We start from the raw sequence: 21,491 nt of genomic DNA, 5'->3' as shown, positions 1-21,491 counted from the left end.
CTAGAACAAGGTTTCTCAATGGATGGGGGAGGGGAAGTACTATTTCTGGCCTAATCAAGTAGTATGCACTTGTGCCCAGAGTTGTGTGACAGAATAAGTATATATGTGTGTGCAAAGCTCTATGGTTTTTCTCCAGGACGTTCTGTGTGCATGCACGTGCATCTCTCTCTCTCTCTCTCTCTCTCTCTCTCTCTCTCTCTCTGTGTGTGTGTGTGTGTGAAGGGCAGGTGGGTGGAGGTACAGTACAGAGCTCCAGTGGCAATCTTGATTACCTAAGCCAAAGAGGCAGCCTTCACTCCCCTCCCTCTCCTTCTCTCCTCTCCCCTTCTGCACTAGAATCCCTGAAGAGAAATTAAAAGGTTATTTAAAGCCCCCGCCTCCACTTTTTTTGTCCCTTTAAATCGAGCCTAAACGGTTTTGCTTTGGCAGAAGAAATCTTTTCTGGAGCATTGAGGTGGGGGGTGGGGGATCCTGGTGGGAGAGAAGGGTCTAAGCAGCCTAATCCTCTTATGCCCCCTCCCCTCCCCTTTCTTTGGAGCCTCCTCCCCCTCCCCTCAGGCGCCATGCCTCTAACTCTGGGTTGAAGATCGGTCCAACCTCTAAATCTGCTGGTGGCTCCTTCTGTTCCTCCAAGGCCAACATTGCTGACCCTCTCAACACAGCCTGGGATTTTAAAATCTACGGTTAGTAGGTTAGTAGGCTAGTAGGCAACCTCCGCCATGCCTTAACCCCCAAGAAAATAAACAGCCCGGTTCCTCAGAACTAGACCAGAGAGTTTGCTTGTAGACCTGAGCAGTGTCGGAACTAGGGTCCAGCTGCCTGTCTGCCCAGCCACCTGGATTACAGTACACTTGCCCTGAAAAAAATCACACAAGGCTTCTTTAACAACACACAAAGAAAAATCCCACAGTTACACATGCACTGTGGCTACATGAGCACCAGTAACAAAGACACAACACATTCTAGTCCCAGCCACCAAGTCCAAAGACACGTTGCACACAGTCCTGGCCACACAAGCATAGAACACACATCCTTCTCTCCAGGTACCACTGTCGTATAGACACAGCCTCCCAGGCTTCCACAGAATCATGGCCACAAAAGCCAATCTTGCACTACAAGGTTCCCACACTAACGGGAACACCTGACTCCTTGGCACACACCTCAGACACACAAGGCCTTCTCTGGTTCCATAGCCTCCTGCATAACGACCTCTTCCTATGAATCAGTTGCACCTGGAAGGAGAAGGAGGCTGACAAGAACCCCAAACCCTATCCAGGGATTTCCCGCTTTGTGAATTATTGCTGTGTGTGTTAGTGTGTGTATGTGTGTGTCCTTCTCACACTGAGACAGAGACAGGTGCATGTGTTGTACGTGCATGAAGAAGTGAGTTCGGCAGACTCAGCCTCCCAACCTTCTCCAAGAGCATCCTGCTGTCAGAAGTTCCACCCTGTACGGATTGATCTTGCGTGGTGAGTACTGAGTGTAGGTCGTGTTCGTGCGGGTGTTGTGGTACCAGAAGTGTGTGTGTGTGTGTGTGTGTGTGTGTGTGTGTGTGTGTGCTCGCGCGTGCGTGCTTGCTTGCTTGAGCACGCAGTTGCCCAGTTCAACCTTGTTGTGACAGCTGGGGTGGGAGACAAAGCTCTCCTTAAACTGTCGCAGAGCACCCCAAGGTCAAGGGAGACCAGGTAGACCTAGGTGAAGGTTTCTCAGTACTCGTCAACTCCGTAGAGATTGACCTGCGGTTTTACCGCTCAAGATCCAGAGCCAGCAATGACGGGAACGATGTTCTCGGGGACATGATGGACGCTGGACGCTGGTGGGGTTCCTAGTTCCTCTAAAGATTTGACCCGGGCTGCCTAGGCCTTGAGCTGCATAGCAGCTCCAGAGGGGCTGGGCGGGGCTGGGGCGAGAGTGGCGTGTGATTGGCAGCCACGGGGGCCAGTAGGGAGCGCGCGGCCCCGCGCCTTGCGCCCGGGAAACGCGGTTTAAAACTCCAGCTCCAGCCGGGACGCGCGTAGATGGCAGCGGTAGCGGCGGCGCGGGCCAAGGAGACCAGGTGCGAGCGGGCAGGGCTGGTGGGGTGCAGCCAGGAGGGGCCCGGGGCCCGGGGCCCGGGGCCCGGCGGGACTGGGAGGGCGCGGGCCGTCAGCTCCCGGGACCTCCTCTGCGTTTGCGGTCCTGTAGTCTGGGAGTCGGTGGGAGGATCGGAAAGTTTGAAGGGGGTGAGAGACTTGGAGGGTGACAGACACTTAAGCCTTAGGGGGAGACGAGATCCGAGGCTGGAGGAGGGAGCTCCGGGGGGAGAAAGAGGGAGCGATCCCCAGGGCCGGACACGAAGCCAGGGCGACAGAAGGAAAGAACTAGAAATTCCGAGGCAGAAAGGAGGGCAAGTCGTGGGTGGAAAGGCGCTGAGGCGGAGACGGAAGCCTCGGCCGCCGAGACGCAGGCACCCGCAGAGAACGCTTCGGATCCGTCACGGTTTTGCCTCATTTGGAAGATATTACTTCGCCCCTGGAAAAAAAAAATACAAAAAAGGTTTGGATATTAAGCGGAGACAAATCCTTTTTCAGTTTGGAAGGGGGCGGCGGGTGGGGGGGTGGGTAGTCAGGGTAATGCAGAGCAGATGCGCCCCGAGGCGTCACGCAGCCCGGGGCCGGGGCTGGAGAGGGGGCGCGGTCCTCCTCCCAGGTTCCTTGCCCCGGGATCCCAAAGGGCCACCTACACCTCCCAGCGTCCCTATTCCCGAGTACCCGGCAATACTGGGATTTAGCTCAGAACTCATCCTTTCTGGCTACCGAGGGTTCCTTGTCTCCTGGGATTGAGACTTTACACGAATTCTTTGGCTGGGGGTGGTTTGGCCCTTAGCCTGCCTCTGCCCTCGTAGACACGACCTCAGGTTAGGATCTTTCAGGTGGGTTTTTGGTCCGCAACGGCCTTAGTTCTCTGGAATTCGTTTGGCCTCCCACGGCCTATTTTGGCGTGGATCAGGCGAACTCCAGCAGGGAATGAGGGCTGGGGCGGCGCTTGGGAGGCAGGGATCAAAAATGAGGGGATCTGCCAGGGTCTTTCCTCTCTGGGCCTCTCATTCCGGTGGCCATAACCCAGATTGGCTAGGGTCTCTAATGGACCTTTCTGGATCTTGGCTGAAGTTTCTTAAGTTCCCAGACCCCGATCAGGGGCCTCAAAGGCCCGGGCGGTGCCTTTAGAGCACTTAGGGGAAAAACATCTTCTTCCTCAAATTCCTATTAATCTGGGGACCAAATCCTGGTAGGGGGCTGAGGGCTTTCGGTGGTGTAGTTGTGTAGTGACTTGGAGAAACCAAGGCTAGGCTCTGGGAGGATTGTATCTAGAGGCCGGGCCTTTCGCCCTTTCCGAGTTGGGAGCATTCCAAAAGCTGGGAATCTGCGGGGCCTCCAGTGTAGCCTCAGAGAGGGTTCTGCCTGGGGCGGTAGAAGGACTTTTTCGTTTTAGATAAAAAACGGACGGGAGGCCAGGGGTCTTCTGAACTAGTACTGGTTTTCTGTGGGCAACTTGGGTTTGGGGACGTTGCAGAGAGCTGAGGGCTTTACTTAATGGATAGGCCTTGGGGCAAACAGGCTGTTCGCACCACTGAGGTTGCAGGCGTAGTTGTGGAAATTGTAGAAGCTCCCGGTCTGTCCTCGCGAAGGTGGGAGTGGGAGACGTGTCTTTCTCTTCTTTTGTGCCATGCCAGAGATCCTGTGCGTCGTCGCAGGCGGGTTGGCTCTATAGGGCGCTGGCCGAGGGAATTCTATGGCTTATCCGTTTTAAGTGGTTTGCTCTGTTTTAAGTGGTGAGCTCTGTTTTCAGTTTTTGGGAATCCGCGCTTCATTTCCTTGCATATCTAGGTATTAGAAGGGGGAAGGTACTCTCCCCTAAAGATAAGTTCCTATTACCCTTCTTCACTAACCAGCTGTGGGTAGGCAGTCAGGAAAAAAAAAAAAAAAGCAAAATTTGCTGCCTAGTGAGGGCAAATTATCTCTCCTCTATGTCCGAGTCTTTGGATAAGAATCAAAGCACCACAACTCAGGACAGGGATGGTCACCTTACCTCATCCCTCATCCCGTCAGGCCTCAGGGGCACAGACTCCTGCAAGGACTCAGGAACTTGGTGCGCAGTCGAAAGTAGAACTGAAGGGCAAAGGTACGAAGAATTGGAATCCCGTCCCAGGCGAAGGCCAAATGAAAGTGAGCTTTAGGATGGCTCTGTTGGCTCAGGAGTCAGTTTCCTGGTCTACGGGTGAGTGATTGTGGGGCCCCTTGATAATCCTCTCTGTTATTTTCAAATTACTCTGATTCCACATGATAGCAAAATTCACTGCTTAAAATAGGTAACTGGAGTTAGGCTTGTGGTCTGAATACACAGAGACTGAACTGGGAGGGGGTTTCCGCCGAACCTCTGGCTGGCATGCTAGATCTGAAATGAGTACTGGGCCCTGGCTTTGGCTGGGGATGTTTTGGTGCCTGGGATATTGGGGAGTGACAGATCCACAGATCCAGAAGGAAGGATTGCTGGGGCTCCTAGCAGGCTTTGGAGGCAAGAGAACTAGATCCAGTTACTGCAGCAACCCCACCCCCAAAATAATGTAGCGCTTCCCCCTACTTCCCTGTATTAGAAAGGGGTTGGTCTACATTGACTGCCACAGAGTGGAACTTCTGGCTTATAGTGACCTGGCACACTGAAGTCACACAAGGAGAAAGATCTGGACACAAATTCTCAGAATCCCCTGGTAGACACAGTCACACACCTTCACCGACACTCACAGGTAACCCGTAGGGCGACTGGGCACAAGGAGACAGCCCGGACTTGGGACCTCACCTTGACAGCCCAAGGACATCGGAGCCTAACTTTTTGTCCGCCCTCCACCCTCTTATGTCTGTCTCTCTCCGGAGCCTGGCGGAGGCACCCTACCCTTGTATGCAGCCATAATCCTGGAGGAGGCACTTTCCGCCTTGCCCGAGTTCCCATTCCACATCCCTCCTCCCTGGCTCAGCCCTTCCCCACGTCCCGCTCGGCCGCCCCGCGGTGCCCATGTAAATGACAGCAATAAATATCTAATCAAGGCCTCGGGCGACGCCGCGGCCCTCGAAAGCCCATTAGGAGCGGGCGGGCTGGCGAAGTGGGAGGGGTGATGGGGAGCGTTGGGCTGGGTTATGTTCTGGCCTCCAAATTCATCCTGCTTTGAGTACCCCTCATCCCTGACCTTGAGCGAGTCTCAGTTTCACCTCCTGTCAAAGGGTACTGTGCTGGCTTCTCCTCCCGTTGCCCTCCGCCCTCGGTTTGATTATCGGTCTGGTTTTCCGACACCTCATTTGGTTGAGCTGGGGTCCTGCCTGGTTGTCAATATACTAGTCTGCATAACCCTCATTCCAGCTTTAGCCCAGTTTCTGTAAGCAAAAGGAAGAGCGGCCCTGGCTGCCCGATCAGCACACTTGGCTTTTTCCAGTCGTGGACACTCCCGCCTCAGTTTAACGGCTCTATGCGCGCCACAACCGTATGCCCTTAGGTCACCTGAGCTCACTCGGTCTCCTATCCCCATCTAAGCGCCATCGCGCCAGCTGTCAGGGTTTGGCGACCGACTGGTCCATCCGAAGAAGAATCTGCGTGCAGTGCGGGAATCGCACCACAGATCCTTGCCGCGAATCCCCACCAGATGTCTTGAGATACCTTCTCCAAAAGGGTATTCTACAGTTAGGAGAACCTTCTCTACAGAGAGATTCTACAGTGATTGCTCTGGGTCTTGGGTCTGCATGATGCCAGAGCGGCCCGGCCCATGCCTGCGGTACTCCGGGTCTGGGCAAACCCGCCGAGCCCAGCAGTCTTTTCTGCCCAGGAACACCGGGATGTCTGACCCGGTCCTCGGTTCCACCACGATTGTGCCATGCCCCTGGTCTCCCGCGCTCTTTGCCTCTTTGAGAGAGGACACAGGAAGCAGAGAGTCAAGCAGTTATTTCTATAGCTGGAGTTACTCGCAGAGACTGCGGTCAAGTCCGCCAACCCGCCCTCAAGAGCCGACGCTTGACCATAATCCAGAGATCGAGAGAACAGCAAACTCTAACTCTCTCTCTCTCTCTCTCTCTCTCTCTCTCTCTCTCTCTCTCTCCCTCTCTCTCTCTCATTTTTCCCTCCCACAGTCGCATTTCGCTGTTTTTTCAGCCGTCCGACTTCTTAGCACCCTCAACATTAAGGACCTCAGAAAATCGAGGTCTGTAGGCAAAAGGGCCTCTCACAGTCTCGGCCCATTAGCCTGTGGGGGGCTAATTACCCCAATTAGCGGCTGATTTATAATTAATGGCTCGGACCGAGGAATAATTGGATGTTAATGGATAACAGTGTGTGTAGGGAACTTTAAGAGACTGAGCTTCTCAGGGGGCAGCAGGCTAGGTCATCCTGAGACACATCCCCATCCTTCTCCTGCCTCCATCCCCTGAGCGGAGAGGGCTGGTCAGGGTTTGCTTTGAGCAATTTTCCGATGCTGCGTGCCTGTTGAGTGCTGAATCTCTTTCTCCTGCCCTGACCCTGTTAAAGCCATACCTCAGTCCCACATGTGTGCTTTTTTGGCTGCAACTCCAGGTTCACTTTGGAGGCTGCTCCTCAGTGAGGATGTCTGGGATCCTGCTACCTCGACAACAATGGTCAGAAGGTGGTTTGATGTCTATCTGGTGGGGACCCTGGATTTTTCTTGCTGGGGTGGGACAAGGAGGAGCCAGGCCACCCTTTCACTGTTCTGAGCTCCAAGCTCTTCTCCCCGCCCGTCTCAGCTGTTTCCTCTTACCCCGAGCATCCACGCAGCTATAACTCCTGTATAACCTGAACCTTCACACTGTAACTCACCGCCCGGAAGTGCACTGTGGGCCAAACAGTGGCTCCACGTTTATTTGTAGAATCAATGCCAAATACTCCGTGTGTTGCATTCTGGGAACTGAGTACCAGCTGGAAATCCAGACCTTGCAGTAGAGGGACCTCAGATTGTCGAGACTTAGAACTCTGATGGATATTGAGTTCACATTTTGGAGTCAAATTTCTTGGATTCCACATTGCTTAAGCTGCTTAGCTATGTGGCTTTGGCTAGGCAGGTGATCTCACCTCTCCATATCTTGGCTTTTTTTTTTTTTTAAATCAGTTAAGTGGGAATTACAATGTTGTAATGAGGATTCAGAACGCATGTATGTAAACTTTGAGCTCCTCCAGGCATTGGTAGGCCAGGTTGTCTTAAGCCCTATTCCCCACCCCCGGGACCCCCAACTCTCTCTACTTATAGAGAATATTATATAACTTGTATCAACAGGTATCTACAAGTATGGCTGGTAAAACTTGTGAATATTTGGTAGATGACAAGCAAATGGGAAACTATATAATTTGGTGAAGTAAAGTTGTGACAGAAATTTAAAGAGGTCACCCGACTCTACCTAGAGCGTTTGGAGAGGCTTCCTGGAGAAGGGGGGTTACTAAACCTAATACAAAGAACACTCATGAGTTCTCCAAGTGATGCTGACAAGGAGACAATATTCCCAGAGGAGCAGGAGGCAATGGCATAGTGGCTTTGGGGAACAATCCCTCCTTGGGTAATGGTGCAGTGGGTTAGTGAGGAGCAGCAGCGGAGCAAAGGAGAAGTTGAATATGCTTTTCAAGAAAATCTGGCCTTGACTGGTTCCAGAGATGACCTAGAGATGGACAATAGAAATAAGATGAAATGTTTACTAAAGGGTTAGTGGAGCAAAGGGGAGTGAGGGTCTGAGGGAGGTGACTGTGCCCCAGACCTCCAAGCTCTTACACAACAGAAGCAAATGATGCCATGCTTCTGAGGACTAGCTCTTATCTCTCTTTAGGTTGTCTCCTCGGCTACTCCCTGTGGCCTTAGCCACACTGATTCATGAGTTGCCCCCATTTCCCAGTGGGAAACATGGTGGGGAATAATCATGTGCCTGGCAAGGAAAGGATGGGGCTGGTTCCAGGGCTTCCACCACCTTTGAGTACCTGATTTAGATTTTAAAAATTGGAGTGCTTGGAAGGTTTGCAATGACCTATCTGGGGATCACTGAGCTCCTACAATGCAAACAACATCTGAGGAGTAACTGGAATGTCTCAGTGCCAAACCTATACCCAGATGTTGTGCCTGAGGGTCTTTGGGCTGGGTAGGCAGAGGGCTCCACACCCAGCATATCATATGCTCATTGCTGGTTCCTCCAAACTGAGAACTAAGGACAGATGTGCGAACGGGGCAGTTACTGGGGTCGCACTCAGCTATTTCAGTCTCTAAGCAGTCAGTGAACTCTTTCTTAGCCTCAGTTCTTTATCTGCAAAGTAGCAGGAATAAAAAAATACCTACCTAGTTGAACAGGGGAAAGAAATTAATGAGATTGCCAAAGCCAAGTGTCCGGCAGGTATTGGGCACAAAACTGAAAATCTCAGGTCAAGCCACTCTGAGGTGGAAGATGGGTCAGTCATCTTGTGTACTAACTCCACAATGCACATAAACTTAGGCACTCACACAGGGAAGAATCTCTCTTCTTTTGCCTCCCTCATAAGATGTTTGGCCTGACTAAGTGAAAGCTCCTTCATGGCAATCCTCTTCAGTCTCTCAAGTGCTAGCATGACAGACAAGGGCCACCGTGCCTGGCTTGCTCACACAGTTTTCATGGTAAAGGTTTCTCTCTCTCCGTTGGAGTAGACCAAGGAGTCAATGTCTTATTAGAGCAGGTGACACAGACCAAGGTTACATAGCATCCGAGTCTGAGTCCAAGACCGTGTGTGTGTGTGTGTGTGTGTGTGTGTGTGTGTGTGTGTGTGTGTGTGTGTGTACGCGTGCGTGCGCGCAGGAGGGGCTCTGGCCTCATGTTCTATATTCATGTTTCTATATTTTCCTACCTCCCAGTGCCAAAGTCTTTTGGGAATTCAAACTGCTAAGTAGGAAGGATAGCTATAGAGGTTAATCCCCTGAGAGGTTCTCCTAGAACTTCCAGGGCTAAAAGGGCAGCAGTGTTTCTCAGGGAAAGAATTCCCTGGCAATAAGCTTCACTCAGGTAGTTACTCCATCTTTGATGCCCAGGGCTAGTTCTCACTGGGGCCTACCTGATTCTTGGCCTTATGCTAGAATTAATGCTCAATAACTCTCCAGAGACTTAGGCTCCCACCCTCCTGCTACCTATTGCTAGCTGTGAGATCTTGGGCAGGGCACATTTATCTCCCCAAGTCTCATATTCTCATTAATGTAAACAGGGACAGTAGTACCTATGGAACAGTGCTGTCTTGACATTTCTTCAGTGAGAGCACAACGCATAGACCAGGACTTGGCTCAGAGTGAAGCCCAGTATAAGGTAACCATCATTGGTACTGAGGCCTCAGGATGCCTTGGGACTGGCAGAGGAGAAGGGAGGCTTACTGAGTGTTGGTTTCCACACTTCTTGTTTTCTTTCTGGGAAACTAAGTTGTTCTGCCCTGCTTTCTATCATGTGTGGGAATGAGAAGAAAGCGAGGGAAAGCTAACCTTGCTGAAGAAGACAGGTAAAGAGTGACAGAAGTGGCCTGTGGGGTGGCCTAGCAGGGTGTGACTGAGGGAAGGCTCCACTTTCCTTTTAATCAAAGACGCTTCGCATGTGGTTTCCTCGGAGTGCTGCCGTTAATTTATAAAAAATGCCCCCTAATAAAATTCTGCTTGATTCTTCGATTGGCTGGGCATTAGGCCGCAGCCAGCAGCGACGCGGGGACATAACGGATGCATTTGCAGATTTGGAAAATTAAAGCCATCTATATGGCGCCTGTGGCGGGAGATCCGCCGATCTGCTTGCTTAATGAAATATAAAGATTCTTTTAACCAATGTAAGCACAATTCGACAGCTTGTGAAACACGGCCGCACCATGATGGATGGCTCTCCTGGCTCGCCAGGAATTGCAGGGCGGCACCTTTTAAATATATAATTGATTCTGTTTGGAGTGTGCAGTGGGCTGAGCCCATGCAAGGCCCAGCCTGGGGCTCAGCATGCAGGCTCCAGTTTAGAGACTCCAGCAGGCCCTGCAGAGCTTCACCTAGGTGGTTCTCACAACTGGATATGGGCAGATTCCACATGCTGGGCTTGGCTGAAGACTCCAGGCCAGCCCAGGCTGTCATGTCTGTGTTCTTGGGGAAGGGCCCACACGGCACAAACTTGTACCCATCTGTCACATTCACGCAGGCAGAGCAGGTATTGGGGGCTGGGATTCTGAACTGTCACAGTGAGCCATGGTGGCTTTACCTCTCTCACTGTACCTTGATCTAAAATTCTCATTGATTTAATACTTATTATTTGCTAAGCCAAGATGCCTACCAGGCTCTGTACTATGTGTTGCAGGAGAAAAAAAAACAAAAACAAAAACAAAAACAAAAACAAAACAAAAAACAAAAAACGAGGACAAAATAAATCTATGTATTTTATGTTGAATGTCTTCCTCCTAGATTTCTTTTTCTTTCCCTCCTGATCTGTCTCATATCCTGTTCAAAATTGGAAGAGCTGCGATACATTGGCCCAGTAGTGGGAGATAGGGCCCACATTACTTCCTAGAATGACATTTAAAATACATTCCTCTGGTTATATTCTCACATGTGTGTGTGCGCACACACAGACACACAGACACACACATACACACCATTTGTGTGCAGAGGGTCACAGATATGTTTAGCTGCAGAGGCATGTAAAGAGACAAATACATAAAATGCAGACAGATGCACACACACTTTTGTGGTGGATTCCAATAGTGCTGTTTCTATGTGTGGACATGCATAGGTACTGACATAAATTCTGAGTAGATGACGATGTGGTACCACGTGTATGCAGCTTGTGTGGGAACTAACATCCCTAGAAAAGGATCCCTCTGGGGCCTGAGAGGAAGCTGGAGTCCTGATGCCCAAGTGGAATGAGGAAAGGAATATGAGACTGGGGGCTGGAGAGATGCTGAAGCGGTTAAGGGCATTTACTGTTCTTGCAGAGGACCTAGGTTTAGTTCCCAGCACCTTACATAGTGGCTCACAGCCATCCATAACTCCAGTCCAGGGGATCCAACCCCCTCTTCTGGTCTCCACAGGCACTGCATGAGCTTGGTACACATATATACATGCAGATAAAACACTCACAAATAAATAAATTAACTGATTCTTAAAAAAAAAAAAAAAAAAAAAGAGAGACCACAGAGAAAGGAGTTGAGCTAGGAAGACCTGCCTTACACAAACCTCATCTCAAAGGGCACATGCATGTACATGTACCTACACACACACACACACACACATACACACACACACACACACACACACACTCATAAGCATATATGCTGGTGTGGAATAAAAATTTTTTTTTTTACTGTCCTCCTGTTGCTTTGGATCCAATCGGAGATGATAGAAATTGAGGAGTTGCATATGCTGAGGTATGATTCTGCATGCCTGGAGATTCATGGGAGAAACTTTACCTGTGGAAACATGCCATTACTTTCTGGGAGCTTGGACTTCAGCAAATTATACGATCATTCTTATCTCCCATTTCCATATATATAAGATAGGGATAATAGCAGTTTCTACCTTGTATAGCATTGGAAGGATTGATGGTGATGTCTGTATTTCAGAGCTACTTAATAAATAGTTGTCATTTATTCATTCATCAAATCCTAATCTCCCCAGCCCTGATTTTGTGTGAGACCCTGGCAATCTGGACTGGAATTGGGGTGTCCAGAAATGTGTGAGGTGTAGTCTCTGCTACGAAGGAGCTGTCTAATGGGGGAACTAGAAGTGTCTTTATACTCTGATGTAGGTGATAGAATTCAGAAAAGCGGTGTATGCTGGGAGTAGGGCTTAGTGGTAGAGCGCTGCTTAGCATGAATGTAATCTAAGGTTACATCCCCAGCAGAGGGGACAATAGAGCCATGTGAGGTGCATGAAAGTGTGTCCTGTAAACGGAAGCTGTTGTAGTTACCATTGTCATCCTTTTTACCTGGAGCCTGGAGAAGGAAGAGGTGTCTTCTCAGAGGCTGTAAGAACAGAGCCCTTCTGAGGAGGAGTCCTTCAGCCAGGACTGGAGGAAGTAAGAATTTATCAGCTCAAGGGGAGGAAAAGTCTGTATTTTGGGGAGATGCTTATGGGAGAAAGTGACAAGGAGGGGCAAGTAGTGAGGCACTGCCGGGTGCTGGGGAAGAGGCAGAGCACCAGGCTGGATGCAGAGGTAGAGGAAGGGGAAGCCAGATGGGAAAGCTTGGAGGACCAGGGACTACTGCGATGGGGCATTTATGGGGCTGAGTCATATTAATCTTGGCTCACTTAATGAAGATGCTTTGTGCTGGGGTGGGAATATGCACCTGTAATCTCAGCCCCTGAGAAGCAGAGGCAGGTGGATTTCTGAGTTTCGGGCCAGCTTGGACTACCTAGGGAGTTCCAGATTAGCCAGGACTACACAGGGAGAAGACTTTTTGTGCATCAAAAACTGTGAGATCAGCAACCATTAAGTGAATTAAGATGCCACTGCATACAACAGTATGCTTTTAAGCAATAAAGCCCCAAATTTGTTGAGAAGTGACATTGTGGTCACAGGGCTGGGAAGGATGATGGGTAAGATTTTTTTTTTTTCTTCTTTAAGTTTTGTTCCCCTGCTTCATCTGAAGCTTGCAACACCCTCTGAAACCCAGCTCCAACTCTGCATCCATTGGAATGTATGAATAACCTTCCACATACTCACTCCCAAACCAATGATAAAAGATTATTAATACAATAAGTATATAAATGTGGAAATTTCCTGTAATCCTGTCTGCTATCTCTGAGTATATCTCTGAGTATAGTTATCTCTAATAACCTCTGTCAACATTTCAGGGCAGAACCTTCTAGACTTTTCCCTATGCATATTTATTCATACATTACAAAAATGAGATCACATCAGGCACCCTGTTTGTTACCTATTTCTTCCATCCAGCCATATATTGCGAGCATCAGCACATATAGACACATATCATTGTTTTAAGCTATGTGCTGAATTTCGTTGCGGGCCGTGACCGTACCTTCATTTACTGAGCTAATCCTTTCTCGATGGACAGTTAGCTTCCCAATTGTTTGCCATCATAAGCAGTGATGTGATAAATATTCCTGTACACATATCTCTGCATACTTGAGGGATAAATCTGTAGAAATGGGATTGTTAAATGAAAGATGATATACTCTCTGGAGGCTTTCGATGCAGAGAATAAAGGGCTTATTCATCAGCAAGGTAGGGAGGACCATTTACCACTCCCCTGCGTAGTAACCCTGGATGATAATTGTTCTCTGTATTTGATAATCTAATTGGTGAAAAATAAATTATTGCCCCCCCTCCCCGTGGCTATAGCTAAGGGTTTTGTCACATGTCAGTTGGCTGCTTGTGCTCCTGTATGAATTTTTTCTTCATTTATTTAGCCTGTTTTTTCTCAAGGTGATCCTCCTTTTGCTTCTCTACTAAAACTCCATACATTCAGGTGGAGATACAACCGGGTTGGTAGCGTGCTAGCCTAGCATGCCCAAGGCTGTGGGTTCAAGTCCATCTGTGCTACGCAGGTGAAGGCAAGAGGAGCAGACTGAAGGGCAGGTTGGGTTGCAGAGTGAATTTGAGGCTAGCCTGTCTCAAAGAAATGAAACAGTAGTTTAGAGATATTCTTTTTAATTTTCATATTTGCTATGTCATCAGTGGGTCTAATATTTTTCTAAGTTGCTCGTCTGCCTTGAGCGTTGTGGCTTATCCTGTTATGCTTAGGTTTTGACTGTTCATTTGTTTTGTTAAGAGGGTTTCTCTGTGTAGCCCTGGCTGCCCTGGAACTCGCGCTGTAGACCACAGAGACCACAGAGACTGGCCTGCCTCTGGGTATCATCACGCCTTTCCTGCTCGTCCTTAGACTCACGCTCATGTTCATGATGCGTAGAGTGGGCTTCTGTAACTGCTGGAAGATGTCAGCCACCAGCTGCAGACTTCCATGCGCAGCTGCCAGTGCATTCTTACTGGGACGTTAGATTCACATTTCACAGTTGCCAAGGCTCCTCCAGATTTGAGTTTTATTCTCTTCCGTCTTACGTTAGTGTCTTCCTCAGTGCTCCTGCAAAAGACCCCGTTTCACGCAGATGCTGGGGCCCCAAACTACAGTTCTATCTGTCCCCCTTGCTCTCCTTTCCTCACATCTTTTTTTGTTTTTTGTTTTTTTTTTTTTTTGTTTTTTTGAGGCAGGGTTTCTCTGTGTAGCCCTGGCTGTCCTGGAACTCACGCTGTAGACCAGGCTGGCCTCAAACTCAGAAATCCGCCTGCCTCTGCCTCCCGAGTGCTGGGATTAAAGGCGTGCGCCACCACGCCCAGCAAGAGGAACTCCTCACATCTTATAACTCACCCAAAAGCAATCATGCCATGCTCCTTTCAGACTACATCTAGAAGCTGCTCTCCTCTCTCCTCTCACTGCCCTCCCACGAAGAGAGCACACCGTGGATAACACCTGGGACTTTGAAGCAATGGTCTGACTTTCTTCACTCCCACCTCCACAGTCTGTTCTGCCTACAGTAACACAGGGAGGTGGAGGGGCTTTTTGTTTGTTTTTGAGACAGGGTTTTACTATTTAGCTCTGGCTGGCCTGATCTGGCCAGAGATCTGCCTGTCTCTGCCTTCTGAATGTTGGTGTTGAAGGCATGTGCTACTATGCCTTGGCCTATGAGGAACTTTAAATCAATAAACTAAACAAATGAACAAACAAACAAACAAAAGACAAAAAGCAACCTCCTGGGGCTGGTGAGGTGGCTTAGTAGAGAGAACAACTCCCACAAATGGTTCTCTGAACTGCACACACACACACACACACACACACACACACACACACACACACACACCCCTATTCACATGCATAACATAAATAAATAAAAATGTAATAAACTTTATTAAGTAATTATGGAGAATGGGGTAATGGCACCACAAAGCACTTGCTGTACAAACATGGATTCCCTGGGACTTGCTGGCAACCCAGCTTAGCATAATTGGCAAGCTCCAGGCCAATAAGAAACCCTGTCTCAAAAAGAAAGTGGACATTTCTTGAAGAATGATACCTGATGTTGATTTCTGGCTTCTACATATATGTGTATATTTGTGCATGTGTGCGCATGCATGTATACACATACACACCTAACCTAAATCATATGCACAAATGTACACACACACACAGAGTGTGTGAGCATCCATTTCTGTAAGAATGGGGAGTTGGCACACCTGGTCATGTACCCCTAAGAAAAGAACCTGCACTACAACTTAGCTTTCCCTTCCCACCTCCAATATCCAGGGAATAAACACACCCACCTTTGTGCCTTTGGGTAGCTACAAACATGGAGTCACGTTCTAAAAATGATGTCACTTCAAGGTCACTTTCAAGCTGATGCAGGCTGAGGGCTCAGATGGGACAGCAGGGTCCAGAAATGACCTAGGGCTGATGGGGCCTGGACAGCCTCTTGCTCATACAAGACATCTCACTAGGAGAGACATGTTCCTGGACACATCTTTCTTGAAGTAATTGACTGTAGAAGAAAGCAGCCTCAGTGACGTGTCCAGGGCAGGTCTCCGGTTGACCATTGCCTTAACAGCGTTCTTCTTTCTCTGCGTCTGCAGGTGGGGTTTGTGGTTCTTGGCTTGCTTGCTTTTTGGAGATTTGTGAGAATAAAGGCGGTAATGGCAGTGAATGGCAGCGAGAGCGATAGTTTTATGTCTGTGAAGCGGAGTAGGGTTTTAAATTACTCTCTCATCAGAGCAAATGCCTCAGTGGGGAATCCGGTTCGGGACTTGGCTCCAGGGAAATGCAATGGTGTTGGTTGAATGAGTTACATGTGTGAGTAAGCCAATGGCTGTGCACGCGAGTGCCTGGGGATTCAATGAAGAGGGCTGAATACTGCTGAAAACGGATTGGGCAGTCTCAAAGACTAACTTGTTTGTTTTATTTTGGGACAGGAGCTCATGTAGTCCAGGCTGGCCTCAAATTTGCTCTATATCTGAGGACAACATGGAACTCCTGATCTTCCTGTCTCCATGCCCACGTGCTGTGACTAACAATACGGGCTCCAAGCCCAGCTAAGATTGGCACCTTTGAGCACATAGAACCCCAGGCCATATTGAAAAGGCTTCTCTTAGTTCTCAGTAACCCTGGTCAGTGCTTAGTCCTACTGTAACCCTGGTCAGTGCTTAGTCCTACTGTAACCCTGGTCAGTGCTTAGTCCTACTGTAACCCTGGTCAGTGCTTAGTCCTACTGTNAGTCCTACTGTAACCCTGGTCAGTGCTTAGTCCTACTGTAACCCTGGTCAGTGCTTAGTCCTACTGTAACCCTGGTCAGTGCTTAGTCCTACTGTTAGTGACCTTTTCTGGTGACAGCAACTGAATGAGGGTCAGGGAAGTTGGGTGAGCTGTCCAAAGTGGCAAAGCTCTGAAGGCCAAAGCTGTGATTCCAGCCCAGGCCATCTGACTCTGTAGAGTGAACCACTGGATGAAGGGGTGAATGAAGGAATAAGTGCCCACTCTGTGGCAAGACAAGGCCACCTTCTGGTCTGGGGTAGAAGCCCTTGGTAAAGTGGATGTGAGGTTCTGGATGGGGGCTGATGTCTCTCCCAGGATAGAATTCAACAGCCACGCCTCATAATCCTTCTCCATCTTTCCACCTGCAGGCGGATGCCGCCATGCAGCACTATGGGGTGAATGGCTACTCCCTGCATGCTATGAACTCACTCAGCGCCATGTACAACCTGCACCAGCAGGCAGCCCAGCAGGCCCAGCACGCCCCCGACTACCGGCCATCAGTGCATGCGCTTACATTGGCTGAGCGCCTAGCTGGTAAGGGCCCTGGGGACCTGGCCATGGAGGCAAGATGCTGGGGGACCAAAAATAAAAAAGAAAGAAAGAAAGAAAGAAAGAAAGAAAGAAAGAAAGAAAGAAAGAAAGAAAGAAAGAAAGAAAAAGGAGATTATGAAAGGCAAAGGGGTGTGTGTGTGAGCAGCTTATTTTAGGTACTTAGAAAGCCCTTGGTCACTTAGTAACATAGATGACTATACTGCTCGCTTGCCAGCACTGTGCTGGGTCCTGGAACTACCTCAGCCTTTAGTTTCCTACAACAAACCTTTAAAGGAGGTGCTCATTAGCCCTGCCTCATAGATAGGCTAAGGCAGCAGGTACAGGACTGGCCCAGGGACCTTTCTCTGGGAAGTAGATGGAAGAGGGCTGGGGTGCCTTGGGAGAAAACTGAACATGGGGAGATACAGATGATGGTTCTCATGGTTTGAATACTGGTTAAGTGCCAGGCCACCGTGTGGATCGCCATGCCCTTCCCACTTCCCTTTTTCTCTCTACCTGTATTCCAACCCCAAGAAGAAGGCGTCTACTTCATTTTATAGACAAAGAAACTTCAGCTCAGAGAGAATAAGTACCGGAGCGCCTGGGGATTGGAACATGACCGTATGGGGTCAGACTTGTACTCAGCTATCTGTACATTCACCTCTCTCCTTGGGACCTAGTGGTAGTTCTAGGAGAGCTGGCAGCGAATCATGGCAATGCTTACAGTCACCAGTACTCAATGCCCACAGAAAGTCCCAGGCACTTAAGAGAGACCTGAGGCTGAAGCTGACTTCGGTTGTTCTCCTGGTCACCTCTCAGATGACTTCAGTGCCAGCTTTTCTGTGACTGTGATGACGAGTTTTATTTTGGATCATAGTTTTACAAGTTTTTGGGCCATGATTGGCTGGCGTTACTTGCTGTGAGATTGTATTGAGGCATCACGTCAGAGAGTGCATGCATGGTAAAGTTGTCCACCTCATGGAGGGCAGAAAGCAGGGAGGAGGGAAGGAGTCACGGACACCCACAGAGGCCCACTTCCTCCACCTTAGCCTTAGGTCCTAGCAGCCATTTAGCCATGAGTCCGTCAATGGATCAACCCCTTGATAAGGTTAGCAGCTTCATGATCAAATCACCTTTTACTAGTGCCACCAGCTGGGGACAAAGCATTTAACATGCGAGCTTTCAATCCAGTTTATATCTAGAAATAACAATGGATATGAGCAGGAGTTAATGACATAGACAGTGGGCTATAGAGTCCCTGGGAAGTGATGCTGCCCAGTTCACTATGTCCCAGTCCAAGCCTGGGCTAAGATTGGAATAAGTTATAAAGGGTCATTCTGGCATAGGGCCCATGTCCATGCCGGGTAGTTGTAAGGGACTGCATAGAACTCCTTGGAAGTTGGAGTGTCTGCAGATCCATAAGAGGGCATGATGACCTGAGTCAGTGTAGGGCAACTCAGGGAAGCATGGTGGACAAGAGGCAGGAGTCTTTTCAAAGCTCCACAAGGGGGAAGGATCATCAGGAGACTGGGCACAGGAGTGGGAGAGGGTCTGAGAACAGTGCCTACCTTGGGATACCAGCCTAGCAGGAGGACATGGCAGCCAGCCCTACTTCTTTAGACTTGCTGAGCCTCTGAACAATTGAACCCCCAGTTGTCTTTTTGGATCAGTGTAGACATTAGTGTCCAGTGTGGTGGTAGTCAGTGTAGACTTGCCCCAGCTATGGCTACTTCCCTCCTTTGGAATGAATTCCCTTTGTCCATTGTGACAGTGACATTTAGCTCAAGGACTATATCACAGAGAGGATTCAGGACAGAGACTCATGCACACTGATAGAAACAGAAGAATTAGGGTGTTTAGGCCACTTCCAAGTGGTCAACTTTTAAGGAGGAAATGAGCCCTTGTATGGGTTCTTGTGGAAATCTTACCTTTCATGGCAGGTGCTGTATGAGGAAGCCTGGTCTCCTCTTAACCATCCCACTTCTTGTACTCCTTGGAGCTAGCAGTAGGATGCTGAGATGCTGTCTCTCCACTAGAATGGGTGTGACTAAGTGGTCCCTACTCTCTTTCCTGCTCAAGGGTAACACTTGTGACTTCAGGTCTACCTGGGCTAAGATTGGAATAAGTTATAAAGGGTCATTCTTTAAACTGGAGAAGTATCTCAAAGTCTAGGGTTTCCAGTACATTTCTCATTTAGGGTTTTGTAGAAAGTTTCCCAACCCTGGAGTACAAGAGGACTCTTTGGTGTTGTTCAGAAGCAAAAACAATTTGAGCTCCTTCTAGCATTGACACGGTCCATTTTTGTGTGTGATAGGAACTTACAGCCCAGGTACCAGGCAAGCAGAAGAGAAAAGAGCTACTCACTAGCCTGACAGAGAGACCATGCTGGCTGTTTTTCACGTTACCAAACACAAAGGCAGGCCTATAGGATTGATGGCTCACCAGCTTTGCTACCGCAGTCCAACCTTGCAGTGTGGGGATTTGTTCTCTTCCCCTGAAGAGGCAGAGAGAGTCACTCACGGCTGGGTGTGATAAGCCTTTCCCATGTGCTGAGGGTCCTGCCAGGGCTAAGCTTTCTGCTTAGCAAACGAGACCAGAAATCTCATGTCTTTCTACCAGAGACGTATAGACGAGGGAAGAGGATGGGATTGAATGTGAGAGACAGAAACTAGGTATGCCCAGTCAGCCTTCCCCTAAGTCGTCTTTGAGACAAGCCTCAGCGTCTGGTGCTAGGACGTCAGAGTGCCCAGAATCTAAGGACAGGTATCACAGGGTATCAGACACCATCGAGACATATATTTTTAGATCATTAGCATCATGTCATCTCAGAATAGTATAGCATCTTGGGACATTTTTCTTTTTAAGATAGGATTCCACCATATACCTCAGGCCAGTCTTGGCCCCCCTCTCCCGAGTGCTAGGGCTACAAGTGTGTGTTTTCATTCTTGCCCTCATATGTTGAGACTTTAGGGTTCTTAGGGTATCACCTATCTTCACACCTTTAATGCCAACCACATCAGGAGGACTTGGCCCCATACTCATATGCCTGACAGCCATGCTTGAATCTGAGCTAGTCCTCTGTAGTTCTGTGAGTGGAGGCTGTTGACAGGTTCGAAAAATTTCCGATCCCAGCCAGGGAGAGAGGATGGGTAATTTCCAAGGGCCGGGGGTCAGATCTGACGGCTGTTTGGGTGTCCAAAGTGGGTCAGAGCAGAGTCAGGTTCAAAGCTTATTTCCCATAATTAAATGGGCCTTCTCTGCTTGCCCTCCAACGGCTGTACATTTCAAGACATCATCTTGGAGGCCCGCTATGGCTCCCAGCACCGTAAACAACGTCGGAGTCGCACGGCATTCACGGCCCAGCAGCTTGAGGCCCTGGAGAAGACCTTCCAGAAGACTCATTACCCAGATGTGGTGATGCGCGAGAGGCTGGCCATGTGTACCAATCTTCCTGAGGCCCGTGTGCAGGTAGGGTCCTGCTCTCCCAACTGTACTTTGCAGGTGCTAGCCATCCATCTGGTGTCCAGTTGTCCAGGGGTCAGTGTCTGCTGGGGCAGTGCTGAGATACACGTCTACTTCTCTCACGTTCATTTAGAAAAATAGATGGCATTGGGTTAGGGAGGATCATCACCCAGGGTACAAGTTTTCCTCTCCTGACTGCTCCTCTCCATGGCCCCCAGGTGTGGTTTAAGAACCGCAGGGCCAAGTTCCGAAAGAAGCAGCGCAGCCTGCAGAAAGAGCAGCTCCAGAAGCAGAAGGAGGCTGAGGGTTCCCACGGAGAAGGCAAGATGGAGGCCCCAGCCTCAGACACGCAGCTGGAGGCAGAACAGCCTCCCGGTCTGCCCAGTGGTGATCCCCCTGCTGAACTTCAACTGAGCCTGTCGGAGCAGTCAGCCAGTGAGTCAGCCCCAGAAGATCAGCTGGACCGTGAAGAGGACTCCCGTGCCGAGGAGCCCAAAGCTGAAAAGAGTCCTGGATCTGAGAGCAAGGTGCCGGGCTGCAAGAGGGGCAGCCCTAAGGCAGGTGAGGCTTGGCGGGGTGGGGATTCGGAGAGGGGGTTGCTGCAGGCAGAGTGGGACCACAGGTCAGAGGAAACAGCCAAATCCAGCACTCTGAGTATGTGACCTGGATCAAAGCAGGAGAGTCAAACAGTGGCTGGCATTCAGGAGCGTGACCAGTTAGGCATGACTGGCTACTGCAGACCTGTGACCCATGTCCACCCTTTAGTTACTGAGTCATAGAAAGGTCTAGCTAGAGCTTCTAGATGAGGTTCCAGGAGAGAGCCTGGGCGGCAGGGAGGTTGAGGACGGATTGGGTGAGGGACTGACTAAATCTCTTCCACCATGTATGAATTATTACAGACATTTCAATAGTTAACAGCCAGTACAGATGTACCAGTGTATGTTGGGCAGATGCCACGCTGGTATCTGATATTCCCATGACAGCAGATTTCACCCTGACTCAACATGCTGTCAGGGCTTGGCCTATGCTTTCTCATCCCAGAGGTCTGGCCCATTAGGTGCTCTTGTGGAAAGGGATCTGCTGAAAGGGTCTAGAGGATGCTTCTTCTTCTTCTTCTTCTTCTTCTTCTTCTTCTTCTTCTTCTTCTTCTTCTTCTTCTTCTTCTTCTTCTTCTTCTTCTTCTTCTTCTTCTT

At 49.4% G+C, this 21,491-nt stretch overlaps 1 protein-coding gene across 1 annotated transcript in view; it reads left to right on the top strand.

The window, feature by feature from the left end:
• The first annotated feature begins 2,036 nt into the window (after positions 1-2,036).
• Dmbx1 (diencephalon/mesencephalon homeobox 1) overlaps positions 2,037-21,491 on the top strand; it is a 20,987-nt gene continuing 1,532 nt past the window's right edge. The window contains exons 1-4 of the mRNA XM_021200865.1: positions 2,037-2,056; positions 16,674-16,839; positions 20,126-20,304; positions 20,517-20,859. Coding sequence (XP_021056524.1) covers positions 16,686-16,839; positions 20,126-20,304; positions 20,517-20,859 — 676 coding nt within the window. The 5' untranslated portion in view covers positions 2,037-2,056; positions 16,674-16,685. The remainder of the gene's footprint in view (positions 2,057-16,673; positions 16,840-20,125; positions 20,305-20,516; positions 20,860-21,491) is intronic.

This window comes from Mus pahari, chromosome 6 (genome assembly GCF_900095145.1).
Source record: "Mus pahari chromosome 6, PAHARI_EIJ_v1.1, whole genome shotgun sequence".
Classification (NCBI taxonomy): domain Eukaryota; kingdom Metazoa; phylum Chordata; class Mammalia; order Rodentia; family Muridae; genus Mus; species Mus pahari.
This window is presented reverse-complemented; position numbering and strand designations above follow the sequence as displayed.